This window comes from Diceros bicornis, chromosome 38 (genome assembly GCF_020826845.1).
Source record: "Diceros bicornis minor isolate mBicDic1 chromosome 38, mDicBic1.mat.cur, whole genome shotgun sequence".
NCBI classification, from domain to species: Eukaryota; Metazoa; Chordata; class Mammalia; order Perissodactyla; family Rhinocerotidae; genus Diceros; species Diceros bicornis.
This window is the reverse complement of record NC_080777.1, coordinates 13,838,151-13,856,052: the sequence shown is the minus strand read 5'-3', so window position 1 is coordinate 13,856,052 and position 17,902 is coordinate 13,838,151. Positions and strand designations below refer to the sequence as shown.

At 34.9% G+C, this 17,902-nt stretch overlaps 1 protein-coding gene across 1 annotated transcript in view; it reads left to right on the top strand.

Moving 5' to 3' along the window:
- The window catches only part of LYPLAL1 (lysophospholipase like 1), a 38,256-nt gene extending 31,180 nt beyond the window's left edge, over positions 1–7,076 (top strand). The window contains exons 4-5 of the mRNA XM_058533689.1: positions 5,867–5,982; positions 6,773–7,076. Of these exons, the coding sequence (XP_058389672.1) occupies positions 5,867–5,982; positions 6,773–7,012 (356 nt within the window). The 3' untranslated portion in view covers positions 7,013–7,076. The remainder of the gene's footprint in view (positions 1–5,866; positions 5,983–6,772) is intronic.
- Positions 7,077–17,902: the final 10,826 nt, after the last annotated feature.

Sequence of the window (17,902 nt, the reverse complement as noted above, 5' to 3'; positions counted from 1 at the left end):
TTGACAGTTTTTAATTTGCCATTATACATCATAATGTTTTATATTTAGATAATGTTTAAATTATACAAGTTGTTTTTCATATACACTATCTCTCTTGGGCCTTGTAATCGGTGAAGTGGGAAATTTTTATCCTCATTTCAGATATGAAGAAACTAAAATTCAAAGAGATTGCTGGCTAATGTGAAATAGAGTTGGAACTAGAACCCAGATCCATTGACTTGGTCAAGAACTTTGTACAAGAATGAGATTCCTTTTTTGGCCACTAGGTGGTGATAATTTGTTGTTAAGAGAAAATTGGTGTAATTTAGGTTTAACTTTGATCTAGGATGTATAGAACCTGACAAATGATATGACCAGATTATAAGAATTTTGATAACACGAGCATACTATCAGAATTTTGAAGCAGGGATAAACAAGTGCTTTTAGAATTACGCCTGAGTAATTTACATGGATGCTCTAAGTACCCATCATGAGAGAAATAATAAAAGGAATTATGGTCTATTAATACAATGGAATATTGTATAACCATTAAATACTGTATTTACATATAGAAGGCACTTAGTAAGTATGTGTTCAATGAATAAAAAAATAATTATGGAGTTTTGTAGTTCTGTTGAAAGAATTTCAAATCAGTTTTACATGAAATAGAAAGTAAGGTATAAATTGTACATTTGGAGTGTTTGTTAAAATGAATTTTAAAAAACATGTCAAAATTATGTATGAGTAGTGAGATTTTGAATGACTCATTTTCTTTATTTCTGTCTGTCTGGTGGAAACACTTTGCACAGTGAGTATATAATAAGATTTAAAATTAAAATGAAGGGATAGTTGGAATTACCAAGATGAAGCCTAGCACCAAAGTCTCCAGGCTCCCTTGTCCTCACCTTATACGAGTTTCTCCTGAAGCTCTTTCTTGGAGCTAAAGCTTGAGAATGATAGTATTCTTCTACTTTCTTTTAAAATATATGTCTTAATTAAACAAGTTATGTTTCTTCAACACCAGTTATCAGAACTTTAAAGGCCTGGGACTGCTGTTCTAACAGCTTTTCATAGAAGATAATAAATATTTTGTTTATCCTATAAATTTTTTATGAGAGAAAGTATACAAATGAATATATTATATATTCCCAAATCTTTTGAGATTTTATCACGGTTCAGTCTGAACAATAATTATATAAATTAAATGGAGGAATTGCTGAAATTTGGAGGGAAAGTAGATTTTATTACATTTTAAAAATCCTAATGAATTGATGGTCAACTTGAATTGTAAGTATTTTTTTCTCTGGATTTTGTTTTCAGATAGATTAGCTTAGTTTTCCAGTATAGTTTTTTATACATTGTTTCTGTTTTATTTTATTTAAAGAGTTCATAAAAGCTAGGTTTATTATTTTTTTAACATGTTTTATTCAGCTTGTTAATCTTAAGTGTATGTTGAAATGTTAGCTCTTGACATGTTAATCCTTTGCCAGCAACTATAAATATACATTATAACCATTACCTACAATGAGTTTACTATTTGGTATTTACTTACTGAACAGTATATTTTATATGGCATTTTAGACATTTAGATGGAAATTGAATTCCAATAACTAGTCCTTTGTCTTAAATTTTCTTCTGTTAGAAAAAAATACACAGTCTCTTTCAGAGTCATGTCTGATGCTGAAGGTGATTGTATTGTCAAAGATGGCTGGTGAGAAATTGTGGATTACCTTACAAGATTATGAATGGGTCAGGGACTTAGATTAAATCTTTAAATAATAAGATTTCAATGAATACATTTTTCTTCATTGTAAATTGTGAGAATTGAATATGAGGTTAAATGTCTTCAGGATATATCTATGTTTGTTTATAACATTTCATATGTAGGAAAATTTTTCTGTCTTAGTTTGTTGTTGTTGTTAGGCTGCTCCATCAAGGGGGCTGTGAAAACCACATAAAGTGATCAGGCTACTCTGGCCAATAAAAATAAAGTGATGGAGGGGGGAATTTAATGTGTAAAATTTTCTCCATACGTGTGCTTTTAAAATCATTTTTTAATATGTTTTTGCTTACTAATCTGTTTTTGTTCACATTTTATCTTGTGATTTCTTAAAAATCTTTATAACATTAAAAGATCACATATAATGATCTTAGCCTCAACATTATCTTTTTATGAAATATTGATTTTCTTTTTGCTCCATTTATGAATTTTGAAGCTTTTTTTCAATCATTGGTGCAGTTTAGATTGTCCAGAACTTCACTGTTCAATATGATAGTCCCTAGCGACGTGTGACTATTTAAACTTAAATTCAAACTAATTAAAATTAAATAAAATTAAACATTTGGTTTCTCAGTCACGCTAGTCACATTTAATATGTTCCATAGGTACGTTTGGCAAAAATATAATTCAAGCTCATGAATTTCTCCAAAAAATAAAAAAATTTGTTCTACAACCTTAGTATCTATCATATATAGATTTCTTTTAAATCATGATATTGTCTCTTTCTGTGCTTACCCATTATACTTAATTTGGAATTGTCTGCCTTGCAGCTACCAATATTTTTCTAAGGATGTGATTCTTATGCATTTGATTTATGGCCATAAGAACTTCTAAGGTTTAAACGTCTGCTCTGTGATTGTGTTAGTTGGTCTGGGGCTGAGTGTAGGAATCTTTATTTTTAAGGAGTCAGATTTAGGAATCATTGGCCTGGGGCATACTAACCATTCCCTCCTCCATTTTCTAAACTTTACTTTTGTATCAAGTCAGATCACCAAAAAGCTACGTTTCCTGATGACATAAATTTGTCTCCTTGCAGAAATAACCTCATAGAACTACAATTATTTGTTCACCTAGTCAATAAATATTTATTAAGCACCTACCATGTGCCAGGCGCTGTTCTGAGCATAGGGAGGGTACGTTGTGAATAAAACAGACTAAAGCCCCTGCTCTCCTGGACCTTATAGTCTAGTGAATGTTACGCCTCTGTGTCCTAGACTTTTATACAAAAGTCGGTAGCAGAAGTAGCTATATGTAAAATGTCTGATTTTGAGTTTTATGTTTAATGACGATCTACTTGATAAATTCCACCCAGGAATGCAATGCTAGGAAAAGTTCTAGTACAATTTGGTGTGATTCCTTCTGTTAAAGAATATTGCCTTGCTGCAGGGAAGCAGTCCAGTGTCCAGTTGCACCCCTCATTACTGCTGCCCCCATATTATGGTCTGTGGCTCTCTTTCTCTTTCCGCCAACCCCATCTCTCCCTCCCTCACATTTTCCCCTCATTTTAGAGATGTAGTTTTATTGTTAAAGATGTGTTTGATTATAAGCAACGTTGAGTTCATTTTGTAAGTAAAAGGGGAAAGGAGGGGAGATCGGAAGTGATGAAGGAAGTAAGCATTTGCTAAGACAGATTCTGTGAACTTTAAGGAAGCTAAAATTGTATTCTGAGAGAGATGGATTCTTAGTTCTGAACTGAAAGCAGACTTCTGTATTTACAGTAACTCTGTAAACTTTGAAAGTCCTTGCTGGTTTGACTTTTACAAGTGATTATTAAGCATTTGTATAATAGACTTAAAAATTTGATGGAAACCCTAGAGATCATCTGGTCCAGCTATCTAATTTTACTGGAAACGGAATCCTGGATTTTAAATAATTTACCCAAAGACATTCAGCTAGCGTGTCACTAGCAGGATTAGAACTCATTTTCCCTTATCTTCAGCCTGGTCCTCTTTCCACCAGACTTTAAATTAGAAAATGTTTTGTGTGCCTTTAAATATGACAAATCTAAGAGATGTTTGTAAATTTTTTTATTGCTTTACTCCTATAATGTATGTTTTCTAAAAATTCAATTAAATAAGACTTTTATTGAGTTGTTACTTTGTGCCAGGGACTGTGCTCACCACTGGGCATGTAAAATGATGAAGCCCGCTCATCAGTATGTGTGCACCAAGGGGATGGAGAAACTCTGCTTAGCTCATCATAAGATATGGATCAAAATGTGATGATTGAAGAAAGAACTGTTCTTTACCCTTACTTAGATTTCAGAATGTAGAGAACTAATTTGTAGTCAATAAATTAAAACTTGGTAAGAACTGTGTTTCAAAATGTGTTTGCTTTATAACTCGCATAATGTATTACATAGAAAAATGTGAGAAGTGAAGTCAATAACTAGAATTGTGGCAAAAGCTTAGAGTTCAGCAAGCGTAGACTCTGAATAAGCTTAGAGTTCTTTCTGCATACGTATAATGAATGTTTACCAAGAATACTCATCTACAGTAAGATCTTTTTATCCAAATGGGGCATGTCAAAAATTTATTAATGCACAAATTCATAGATAATGTAGCCCAGCGGTTTGTAACCTTTTTTGGGAATCTGATGCACATATGCAGATTTTACATACAATTTTAAGATGTTTATGCTCTCCCTTCCCCCGCCAAGCTCATTCATGAACCTCTAAGTAGAGGTATCTGCATCAGGGGGCGGTGTGGTGGGTATTTTGAAAGAGCCTTTTGAGTGGTTCTCATTTATGGTGAGCTACTGCTCCTGATGAGACCCTGTTATTTCTTTCTAGTATGTTGAAAACCACAGATGTAATATTTATTATACACTGTAATTATTTACATATTATGCCCTTTGTAAAAACCGAAACTTCCCAAGGCTAGTAATCTTCACTCATACGTTTGTATGTACGTTAAACTACACTGCAAGGCATCTGGGTTCCAGAACTCCTAGTTTTATAGCTAAAATTGGGGATGCAGCCTTAGCAGGTCACCTAATCTCCTTGGGCCTCAGTTCCCTTCATCTAGGAAAGGAAATTGTAGTAAATTCAAATTTATGTTCTCTAAGGTCTCAGCTTTTAAACTTTGTTAAGTGCAATAAAGCAGGAGGCTGGAAATTAGGAGATCTGAACTCTACACCAAAGTAGATTTTTATATTTCCACAAGTGCATGGCTATGTGATTTACTTTCTATATTTATTTCTCTTGAAATATCAATGAGATGTCTTTTACTTCTCACTCAAGCTGGGGAATATCACACCACGTCTCTACCCTGAAGTTGGGCTACCCTCTCTGCTGTGTCTCATCAAATACCTGTCTCCATACTCTGTGATGTCTGTTTCCCCCTCGAACAGAAGGGTCCATGTATTTTAGCATATATGTTGTCAGTGGGAGCACAGGGTTCATGTATTTTAATGTGCATATCTCCAGTGACTAGCACAGTGTTTGGCACATAAAAGGTAATAAAAGTTTATCAAATGAGTAAATATTTTTTTAAAAGTTCATATAGGTACGTATGTTTTAATTATATCATCATATGTCAGTTTCCAAAATAATATTGTAATACAAATATGTTTTAACCAGCTCACCAAATTTTTGATCATCCTTCCTAAATCAGACATCACTAAGCACCTATTATATGGCAGACACTAGAAATTATAACTCCTCATGGAGCTCAGAGCTTGGTAAGTAAGACAAAAGATGCAAGTTATTGATTCTAGTTGCAGTGTGAGGACTCCTATGATATAAGTATAAACAACATATAAATAGACGTTAGAAGTTTAAATAAATAACACTTGTACTATGACTCATATTTTGGATTATGATCAGTATTTTTACTCAATGAACATGACTTCTTTGTTCAGTTCTAGCTCCTTTTATAACAATCTCTTCATCACTGATGACATAGATGCAGCAGTGTTGTTAACTCAAAGCAGGTGTTTTTCTATGTTATCTAAAGTAGACTACATTTGTTTTTAGCACTGTGTCTTTTTAAAGGTCTCCAAATATTTTTAAAATATTTATGGAAGACTGGCATAGAGATATCTGGTTCCAAATTCTTGTTGCATATGTTCTGCTTTTTCTGATAAGTGAATTTTTGCTTCTTTTAGGAGGATTTTCTATGGGAGGGTGCATGGCGATGCATTTAGCATATAGAAGTCATCAAGATGTGGCAGGAGTATTTGCTCTTTCTAGTTTTCTGAATAAAACATCTGCTGTTTACCAGGTAAGTTCCAGATTTTAAGAACAAAACAAAAAACATGAAATGGTCACACATTAAAACTAAAACAAAACTGATAATGAAGCAATGATAATTGATGCACAGAGCATTGCTGGGAGTTTATGGCCAAATTAGTCAGATTGATTAATTCCAGCTGGTCGTTAATGTTCAGGAAATGCCCCGTACAAGGAATATTGTGAAGCATAGTGTCAAAGGAGAAAGGATAAAAGCAATATGTGTATGGTATATATGCATCCTATATACATGTTAAAAATACAGATGATTATAGCTCGGTTTGCTTATTATGTCATGAACATAATCAAAACAATCAGTTACATTGCTGATACCGGCTTCACAGCAATATCCTAATTTGTGAATGTGATACGTTATAGTGTTGCAGCTTCATCACCAGAGGTAGAAACGGCAGATATAGAAATGAGAACTAGAATGTAATTTTTCTCTTGATTGTACCTTAGGTCTGTGTTCCTGCACTCTGTTTGTCTTCCCAAGTTACACAGTTTCTTCAGGAAATATTTTAACCATTTTTGAGATAGTCCTCTCTGGAATAAATGCAGGTCATGTGCATCCGCAGCTCGAGTGGTGCTAGCAGCCAGCTAAGCCCCCAGGCCTGGCCCACCAATGTTGTGCCTCAGACAGCACCACCACTGCCTCTTTTTTCCCTTAAAATTCCAATTTTACCAAAGTTCCAATATTTAATCTGCCCTCTCTGATTTCCAGGAATGATGTTCTTAAATGAGTTTCTTAAACTTTTCCATTTTTCTGTCCTCTTCTCTAGGCTCTTCAGAAAAGTGATGGTGTACTCCCTGAATTGTTTCAGTGCCATGGTACTGCAGATGAGTTAGTTCTCCATTCTTGGGGTGAAGAGACAAACTCGATGTTAAAATCTCTGGGAGTGAGCACAAAGTTTCATAGTTTCCCAGGTGTTTACCATGAGCTAAGCAAAGCTGAGCTAGAGAAACTGAAGTCGTGGATTCTTACAAAACTACCAGGAGAAATGGAAAGGCAAAATGAATGAGTCAAGATTGATTTTGTTAGTATATATGCAGCGTCTTTGTGAAAGTTGATTTTTTGTGTGTGTGTGTGTGTGTGGAAGATGAGCCCTGAGCTAACATCCATGCCAATCCTCCTCTTTTTGCCGAGGAAGACCGGCCCTAAGCTAACATCTATTGCCAATCCTCCTCCTTTTTTTCCGCCAAAGCCCCAGTAGATAGTTGTATGTCATAGTTGCACATCCTTCTAGTTGCTGTATGTGGGACACTGCCCCAGCATGGCCGGACAAGTGGTGCGTCGGTGTGGGCCCAGGATCCAAACCCGGGCCACCAACAGTGGAGCGCGCGCACTTAACCGCCAAGCCACGGGGCCGGCTTCCTGTAAATTGATTTTTATTGCCAAGTTATAATTATAATTTGATAAATGATAATTAAAATATTAAGAAATATCAACAGTTTACTGACTTGTTAGTTATTGAAATGTACCACAGAGAGTAGTATAATCTCATTAATGGTTGACATTAATTTAGACAAATATCTGTGTATTATTTTTCAGATGCTTTTTTTTTTTGCAGGGGAAGATTCGCCCTAAGCTAACATCTGTTGCCAATCTTCCTCCTTTTTTCTTCCTTTTCCCTCTACCAAAGCCCCAGTACATAGTTGTATATTCTAGTTATATGTTCTTCTGGTTCTTCTATGTGAGCCGCCACCACAGCGTGGCTGCTGACAGACAAGTGCTGTGGTTCTGCGCCCGGGAACCGAATCCAGGCCTCTGAAGCAGAGCGTGTCAATCTTTAACTGCTAGGCCATCGGGCCTGGCTCCAGGTACATTTCTGTAAAGATTTGGAGACCTTTTAAGTAATTAAATATTTAAATTTAAAAAAGTAATTTAAGCTAGGTTATTATTTTTTTTTCCCCCAAAGCCCCAGTAGATAGCTGTATGTCATAGTTGCACATCCTTCTAGTTACTGTATGTGGGACGCGGTCTCACCATGGCCGGAGAAGCGGTGTGTCGGTGCGCGCCTGGGATCCGAACCCGGGCCACCAGTAGCCAAGCACGCGCACTTAACCTCTAAGCCATGGGGCCGGCCCTAAGCTAGTTTAAATAAGGGCAATGAGAAAGCGTGAAAAGACTTACCATGGTATTATTTCATCTTTCCTACCCCTGTCTGTAAATCCCCTTTCCAAAGATATTCATGTTTATGTAGTTTTTGACAGAAAAGTTTTTTATATATGCTAGATACAAACTCTATGTTAGATAGATGTTTTGCTAAATTTTTTTCCTAGTCTGTAGGTTGCCTTTATATTTTCTTTACAGTATAATTCAAAGAGCAAAAGATTTTAATTTGATGAAGTCCAATTTATTTATTTTTTCATTTATACTTTGTACTTTTGATGTCATGTTTAAGAAAGCCAAGGTCACTAAAATTTTCTCCTATATTTTCTTCTAGAAGTTTTATAGCTTTAGATCTTTTGTTTAGTCTGTGATCAATTTCAAGTAAAGTTTTGGATTTAGTAAGAGTAAGTATCAAGGTTCATTTTTTGTATATGGCTGACCAATTATTGCAGCACCATTTGTTGAAAAGACTGTCCTTTCCCCACTGAATTGCCTTTTCGTTGTTGTTGCCAGTTGTTCATACATGTGTACGTTTATTTCTGGACTGTGTTATGTTCCATGGATCTATTTGTCTATCTTTATCCTAATACCACATTGACTTCATTACTGTTGCATTATACGTAGCCTTGAAATCAGATCTTCTATATCTGATTTCTCTTGTTACTCTATTTTAAAGTGATGTTGCCTATTCTAAGTCCTTTGTATGTCATTATTAATTTTGCCATCAACTTCAATTTAGGGAGAATTGACATCTAAATAATATCGGGTCTTCCAATCTATGAACATACTGTATTTCTATTAAGTTCTTTATTAATTTCTCTCTGAAATTTTTGTGGTTTTCAGTAGTGCTTTATCAGATTTATCCTTCAATCTTGCGTATTTTTGATGCTATTATAAATAGTATTTTTTTCCTTTTTTTTGTTTTGGGAGGAAGATTAGCCCTGAAGTAACATCTGTTGCAAATCCTCCTCTTTTTGCTGAGGAAGATTGCCCCTGGGCTAACATCTGTGCCCATCTTCCTCTACTTTATATGTGATATGCCTGCCACAGCATGGCTTGGTAAGTGGTGTGTAGGTCCGCGCCTGGGATCTGAACCTGCGAACCCTGGACTACCGAAGCTAAGTGCGTGAACTAATATATAGATATACTATTGATTTTTATATATTGATGTTGTATCCTGCAACTGTGCTAAAATTTAGTTATAGTACTTTAAAAAAAAGATTTAGTAGGGTTTCCTACATAGATAATTCTGTGATCTGCAAATAAAAGTAGTTTTACTTATTTCTTTCAAATCTGAATGTTTTTCTTTCTTTTTTTGGTTATTGTTATTGCTGTGTGTTTTATCGCACTAGCTGAGACCTCTAGTACAATGTTTTATAATAGTGATAAGATTGGACATCTTTACCTTGTTTTTCGTCTTCAGGGGAAAGTATCCAGTCTTTCACCATAAGTATGTTTAACCTCAAAGTTTTTCAAAGATGCCCTTTATCAGCTTGAGGAAGTTGCTTTCTATTCCTATTTTGCTGTGAGCTTTTATCAGAAATGGATGTTGGATTTTGGACATGCTGTTTTGCATCTATTGAGATGATTTGATTTGATTTTTTTAGTCTGTTGATAGGATGAATTACATTGTTTTTCAACCATGCATTAAACCAACCTTGCATTCCTGGGCTAAAGTCAACCATAGTTTATCATTTTTATGTATTGTTAGATTCTATTTGCTAACATTTTGTTCAAAATTTTTGTTTTTGTATTCATTAGAAATGTTGGCCAGTAATTTTCTTTTTCTGTAATGTCTTTATCTGGTTTTGGTATCAGAGTAATGCTAGCCTCATAGAATGAATTGGGAAGTATTTCCTTCTTTTCAATTTTCTGGAAGAATTTGTGTAAAATTGTTATTATTTCTTCTTTAAATATTCAGTAGAATTCACCAGTGAAGCCATCTGTGCCTGGGGTTTTCTTTGTGGGAAGATTTTTAACTACAAATTCAATTTTTTAAATGGCTAGATTATCTATTTCTTCATGAGTGGGCTTTTATAGTTTATGTATTTCAAATAATTTATCAATTTCACCTGATTTTCCATTTTTTCAAATTTTTTGGCATGAAGTTGTCCATAGTATTCCCTTATTAACCTTTTAGTAGCTGTAGAAAGTGTAGTGATGAGCACCTCTCTCATTCCTGATATTGGTAATTTTTGTCTTTTTTTCCTTTTTTCTTGATCTGTCTGGGTAGAGGTTTACCAATTTTATTGATATAGTCAGGGAACCAGTTTTTGATTTCTTTGATTTTCTGTTTTCTATTTCATTAACTTCTGCTCAAATCTTTATTATTTCTTTTCTTCTGTTTAATTTGGGTTTAATTTTCTCTTCTTTTTCTAGGATCTTAACATGGAAGCCGAGGTCATTGTTGGGGACCTTCTTTTCTAGCATACTCCTTTGGTGCTATAAATTTCCCCCTAAGTGTTGTATTAGCAGCATCCCACAGTTTTTTGTATGTTATGTTTTCATTTTTATTCACGTCAAAATCCTTTCTAAATTCCCTTTTGAATTCTTTAACCCTTGGGTTATTTAAAAGTATGTTATTGGGGCTAGCCTGGTGGCGCAAGCAGTTAAGTGCACATGCTCCACTGCGGCAGCCCGGGATTTGCCGGTTCGGATCCCGGGCACGCGCTGACGCACTGCTTGGCAAGCCATGCTGTGGCGGCGTCCCATATAAAGTGGTGAAAGATAGGCATGGATGTTAGCCCAGAGCCAGTCTTCCTCAGCAAAAAGAGAGGAGGATTGGCAATTGTTAGCACAGGGCTGATCTTCCTCACAAAATAAATAAATAAATAAAGTATGTTATTCTGTTTCTGAATTTTTGGAAATATTCTGCAGATCTTGGTTATTGGTTTCTAATTTAAATCCATTGTGGTCAGAGAGCACACTTTGTATGACTTGAAACCTTTTAAAATTTATTGAGACTTGTTTATGGCCCATAATATGGTCTGTCTTGGTAAATGTGTTGTGTGCACTCGAGAAAAATGTGTATGCTGCTGGTATTGGGTGGAGTATTTTGTAAATATCAATCAGATCAAGTTGGTTGATAGTCTTGTTCGAGTCTAGTGTGTCCTTGCTGATTTTGTGCCTGCTTGTTTTATAAATTGTTGAGAAAGAAGTATTGAAATTTCCAACTATAACTGGATTTTTTTATTTCTCTTTGCAGTTCTATAGGTTTTTCCTTCATGTATTTGAAGCTCTGTTATTAGATGCATAAACATATAAGATTATTATGTTCCCTTAAAAAATTGACCTCTTTGTCTTCATGAAATGATCATCTTTATCCCTGATATAGTCTTTGCTCTGAAATCTTTATTGTATGATACTGATATAGCCACTCCAGCTTCCTTTAGACTAGCATCTTTTCCATATTTCTATTTTCAACCTATTTATGTCTTTATATTTAAAGTGCATTTCCATCAGGCAGAATATAGTTAGCCCTTCCTTTTCTATCCAGTATGATCATCTCTGCTTTCTAATTGAGTATTTAGACCATTTTAATGTGATTGTTGACGTGTGGATTTCAAGTTACCATCCTGCTATGTGTTTCCTCTATATCCCATCTCTTCTTCTTCGCTCCCTTATTCTTCTTTCTTTGCCCCTCCTCCTCTTCCTTGGATTGTGCACAGTCAGTGTCACTTAACGACAAGGATAGGTTCTGAGAAATGCATCATTAGGCGATTTCATCATTGTGCAAACATCGTAGAGTGTACCTACACAAACCTAAATAGCCTACTGCACACCTAGGCTATATGGTACTAATCTTATGGGACCACCATCATACATGTGGTCTGTCGTTGACTGAAACGTTGTTATGTGACGTGTAACTGTATTTTTTGCTGGCTTTTTAGTTGTGACACTTTGTATTTTTATTTTAGTGATTACTTTAGGGTTTATAGCATATTTTTTCTTTATAAAATTTTTTATTTTGAAATAATTACAAATTCACAAGAAGTTTCAAAGATAATACAGAGGAGTCCCATGTAGCCTCATCCAATTTTCCCAATGGCTATATCTTACATAACTATAATACAATATCAAAACCAGGAAATTGACATTGGTACAACATGTGTGTATACAATCTTTGGGGAATCTAGGAAGTGAGGGCTGTAAACCAATCAAGGTTAGTGCCTAGAACCTCAGGTGAAATCTAATGTAGCCAAGTAGCCTGCTGTCCATAGTCCAACAAAGAAGGTAAGAACTTGGGAGTCATTTATTACTTATCTTTAGAAGACCGTTTTTTGAACAGCAACTTGCAGTCTGTCGGGGATTCACTTGACCATTCAGAGAAGTCAGTGTCTAGAGTGTGAAGTCATGCAAGGTTTGGGTGATTCCAGTTGTGATGTTTTGCTATGGCATGGTTCATATTCCCTGGTATTCATATCCGGTAACAATTCAACAGCTCACTCAATACACAGAACTGTTCCATCACCACAAAGATGTCCTTTGTACTTTTATAGTCACATCTATCCCTTCCCCTGCCACCATCTCTAACCCCTAACAACCACTAATTTGTACTCCATCTCTGTATTTGACATTTTGGGAAAGTTGCAGAAGTGTAATTTTACCTCGTGTGACATTTTGAGATTGGCTTTTTTCACTCCATCCAAATTGTTGCATGTATCAATAGGTCATTTCTTTTTATTGCTGAGTAGTATTCCTTGACATGAATGTATTATAGTTTGATAAAACTATAATTTTAGTTTTCGCCCATTGAAGGACATTTTAATTCTTTCCAATTTTTCATTATTACAAATAAAGCTGCTGTGAACATTCTTGTACAGCTTTCTGTCTGGACATAGTTTTTGTTTCTCTGGGATAAATACCCAGGACAGTGATTTCTTGGTTGTATGGTAAGTGTATGTTTAAGAAACTGCCAAATATTTCCAGAGTAGCTGTGCTATCTAATATTCAGACCAGCAAAGTATGAGAGATAAATATTCTCTACATCCTCACCAGCATTTTGTATTGTCACTATTTTATATTTTAGCTGTTCTAATAGCTATATAGTGATAATCTTATTATGGTAAAAATGTGCATTTCTCTAATGGCTGGTGACGTTGAACATCTTTTCTTATGCTTATTTACCATCTCTGTATCCTCTTTGGTAAATGTTACTTCACATCTTTTGCCCATGATCTAATTGTATTTTTGGTTTTTGTTTTTGTTTGTTAAGTTTTGAGAGTTTTTTTGTATATTCTAGATATGAGTCTTTTTCCAGAGCGAGAAGAGAGGGCAAAAGGAGCAGAGAGCTTGTGCAGAGAAATAATAACTGAGAAATTCCCAAACCTGGAGAAGGAGGTGAAATTACATGTAAAAAAGGCAACAGAACTCCTAATTACATCAATGTAAAAAGACATTCTCCAAGGCATAAATTATTAAAACTGACAAAAGCCAATGACGAAAGAAAAATATTGAGGGCAGCAAGACAAAAGAAAGTAACCTACAAAGGAACCCCTATCAGGCTTTCAGCTGATTTCTCAGCAGGAACTTTACAGGCTAGGAGAGAGTGGAATGATATATTCAAAATTTTGAAAGACAAAAACTGTATGCCAGGAATAATATATCCAGCAAAAATATCCTTCAGATATGATGGAGAAATAAAATCTTTCCCAGATAAACAAACCCAGATAAACAAAAGCTGAGAGGGTTCATTGCCACAAGACTCCCACACACACACAAGATTTGATCAAGAAGGCCCTCATACCTGGAAAAAAAAAAAAAAAGAAAGGGTTTACAAAGCCTTGAGCAAGGAAATAAATAGGCAGACAAAATCAGGAAATTGCAACTCTGTCAGAACAGATTAGCAAACAATTATAACTCTAAAGATAAAAGGAAGGGAAACATCAAAAATAAATATTATCACTTCATTTTAAGCACAGATTCACAACACGTAACAGAGTAAGTTGTGACAACAACATAGAAGGGGAAGAGGAAAGGGATGAAACCTGCCTAGACTAGTGGAACAAGAGGCCATCAAGGAATGGACTATCTCATCTATGAGATCTTTTATACAAACCTCACAGTAACCACTATACAAAAAATCAGAACAAAGATACAAATGATAAATAAAGAGAAAACTGAGAAAACCATCATAGAAAGCCAGAAAACTGAATTGGCAGTCCAAAATACATGGGACAAGAAACAAGGGAGATATATAACAACTGAAAAACAAGCAATAAAATGGCAGCATTAAGCCCTCATATATCAATAATCACTCTAAATGTAAGTAAATTGAATTCCACAATCAAAAGACATGGAGTGGTTGGATGGATTAAAAAGTAAGACCCAACAATTTGCTGCCTCCAGGAAACACATCTCAGCTCTAAAGACAAACACAAGCTTAGAGTGAAGGGATGAAAGACAATACTCCAAGCTAATGACAAACAAAAGAAAGCAAGTGTTGCCAGACAAAGTAGATGTCAAGATAAAAAGAATGATGAGAGACAAAGAGGGGCAGTATATAATGATGAAAGAGACACTCCACTAAGAGGACATAACACTTATATATGCACCCAGGAGCACACAGGAGCACCGAAGTAGATAAATCAACTATTAATTGACCAAAAAGGAGACATTAACAGCAACACAATAATAGTAGGGGACTTTAACACCCCACTGTCATCAATGGATAGATCAACTAGAGAGAAAGTCAACCAGGAAATAGTGGAACTAAATGAAAAACTGGACCAGATGGACTTAGATATATATAGAAGGCTCCATCCAAAATCAACAAGAGTACACATTCGTCTCAAGTGCACATGGAACATTCTCCAAGATAGACCATATGTCGGGAAACAAGGCAAGACTCAATAAATTTAAGAAGATTGAAATCATAACAAGCATCTTTTCCAATCATAATGCTGTGAAACTAGAAGTCAACTACAAGAAAAAAGCTGGAAAAGTGACAAGTGGAGACTAAACAACACACTACTGAACAACCAATGGATCATCGAAGAAATTAAAAGAGAAATCAAAGAATATCTGGAGACAAAGGAAAATGAAAATACACCATACTGGCTCATGTGGGATGCAGCAAAAGCAGTCCTAAGAGGAAAATTCATAGCAATACAGGCCCACATTAACAAACAAGAAAAATCTCAAATAAGCAATCTTAAACTACACCTAACAACTAGAAAAAGAACAACAAACAAAGCCCAAAGTCAGCAGAGGAAGGGAAATAATGAAAATTAGAGCAGAAATAAATGAAATTGGAACAAACAAAAGAGGAACAGTAGAAAGGATCGATGAAGCTAAGAGCTGGTTCTTTGAGAAGATAAACAAAATTGACAAACCCTTAGCCGACTCACTAAGAAAAGAAAAGAAGAGAGAAGGCTTTACATAAATAAAACTGGAAATGAAAGAGGAGAAATTGCATCAGGTACCACAGAAACACAAAGGGTTACAGATATGAGTCTTTTGTTAGATATGTGGTTTTCAGATGTTTTATCACTGTCTAGCTTTTCTTTGCAACTTCTTAACAGGTTCTTTCATAGTGCAAAAGTTCTAAATTTTAATGAAGTCCAATTTATTATTTTTTCTTTTATGGATCATGTTTTTCGCGTCAGTGATCTATTGTGAGTTAATTTTTGTGTAAGGTGTGAAGTTTAGGTGGACATTCATTTTTTTTGCCTGTAAATGTCAAATTGTCCAGCACTATTTGGTGAAAAAGCCTCTTCTTCCTCCATTGAATCAGCTGTCTATTGCTTATGTGAGTTTGTTTCTTGTTATCTATGTGTCTATCTCTTAATTACTATACATTACATACTCTTACTATAATTACATACTCTTAATTACTATAGTTACACAACTCTTCAAATTAGGTACAGTGAGTCCTCCCATTTATTTTTCTTTTTCAAAATTGTATTGGCTCTTTTAATTCCTTTCTTTTTCATATAAATTTTAAAATATACTTGTCTATATCTACAAAAAAAAAATTTCTGGGATTTTGATAGGAATTGTGTTAAATTTGTATATCGATTCAGGTAGAATTGACATCCTTACTATATTGAGTCTTCCAATTCATGAACGTGATATGTTACTCCACTTATTTAGGTCTTCTGTGGGTTCTTTCATCAGCATTTTGTAGTTTGCAACATACAAATTCTGTACATGTTTGGTAGATTTATACCTATTTTATTTTTTAGGAATTATAAAGAGTACTGTATTATTAAATACAGTTTCCATGTGTTGATTGCTAGCATATTGAAATACACTTTTTGTGTATTGGTCTTATATCCTATGATTTTTTTGAGCTTGATTATTAATTTTAGGAGTTTTTCTGTAAATTCCTTGGGATTTCTACAAATACCATCATTTCATCTGCAAATTGGAGTAGTTTTATTTCCGCCTTTCCAAATGTATGCCTTTTGTTTCCTTTTCTTTGCTATTACATTGACTAGAACTTCCAGTACTGTGCTGAATAAGAGCAGTGAGAGCAGACATCCTTGCCTTGTTCCCAATCTTAGAGGAAAAGCATTCAGTCTTCTGTCATTAATATGATGTTAGCTGTGGGTTTTTTGTAGATGCTCTTCATCAAATTGATGAAACTCCTCTCTCTTCCTAGTTTTCTGGGAGTTTTTATCATGAACGGTTGTTGAATTTTGTCAAATACTTTCTCTGCAACAATTGATATAATCATGGGATTTTTCTTTTTTAGCCTGTTAATATGGTGATCAGTTTTTGAATATTGACCAGCTTTGCATTCCTGGAATAAACTCCCTTGGTCATATTGTGTACAGTCATGTGTCACTTAACGATGAGGATACATTCTGAGAAATGCTTTGTTAGGCGATTTCATCGTTGTGTGAACATCATAGAGTGTACTTACACAAACCTAGATGGTATAGCCTACTACACACCCAGTCTATATGTACCAATCCTATGGGACCACTATCATATGTTCAGTCTGTCATTGACCAGTTATGCAGCGCATGGCTGTAATTGTTTTTATACATTGCTGAATTCTATTGATATTTTGTTAAAGATATTTGTGTCTATATTCATGAAGGATATTGGTCTGTAGTTTTTTTGTTTGTTTGTTTGTTTTGTGCTGTCTTTGTCTGGTTTTGGTTTCAGGGTAATACTGGCCTCATAAAATGAATTGGGAGGTGTTTTTTTTTCCTCTTCTATTTTTTGGAAGAAATTGTGTAAGATTGATATTAATTTTTCTTTAAGTGTTTGGTAGAATTCTCTAGTGAAATTATCTGGGCCTAGAGATTTTTGTGGACTATACCCTTTAACCTTATCACAGTCTACCTTCAAGTCTATCATACCACTTCACATTTAGTATTAGTATAGTATCATGGTGCTTATCCTTGGGGTTCCTTCTAAACTTTTTCGGTGGTTCTTTGCCTGGCCTCAAATAGTTTACTCATGCACATATGGTGACTGGTACTCTGCTAAATACGGTAGTCCCCCCTTATCCACGGAGGTATGTTCTAAGAACCCCAGTGGATGCCTGAACCGCGGATAGTACCAAACCCTAAAGATACTGTTTTTTCCAGTACTTACATATCTATGATAAAGTTTAATTTATTAATTAGGCACCATAAGAGATTATCAACAATAACTAATAGTAAAATAGAAAAGTTATAACAATATACTGTAATAAAAATTACATCAATGTGGTCTCTCTTTTTCAAAATATCGTATTATACTGTACTCACCCTTCTTGTAATGATGTGAGATGCCTACGTGATGAGATGAAGTGAGGTAAGAGATGTAGGCATTGTGACATAGCATTGTCTTTGGGCCACAG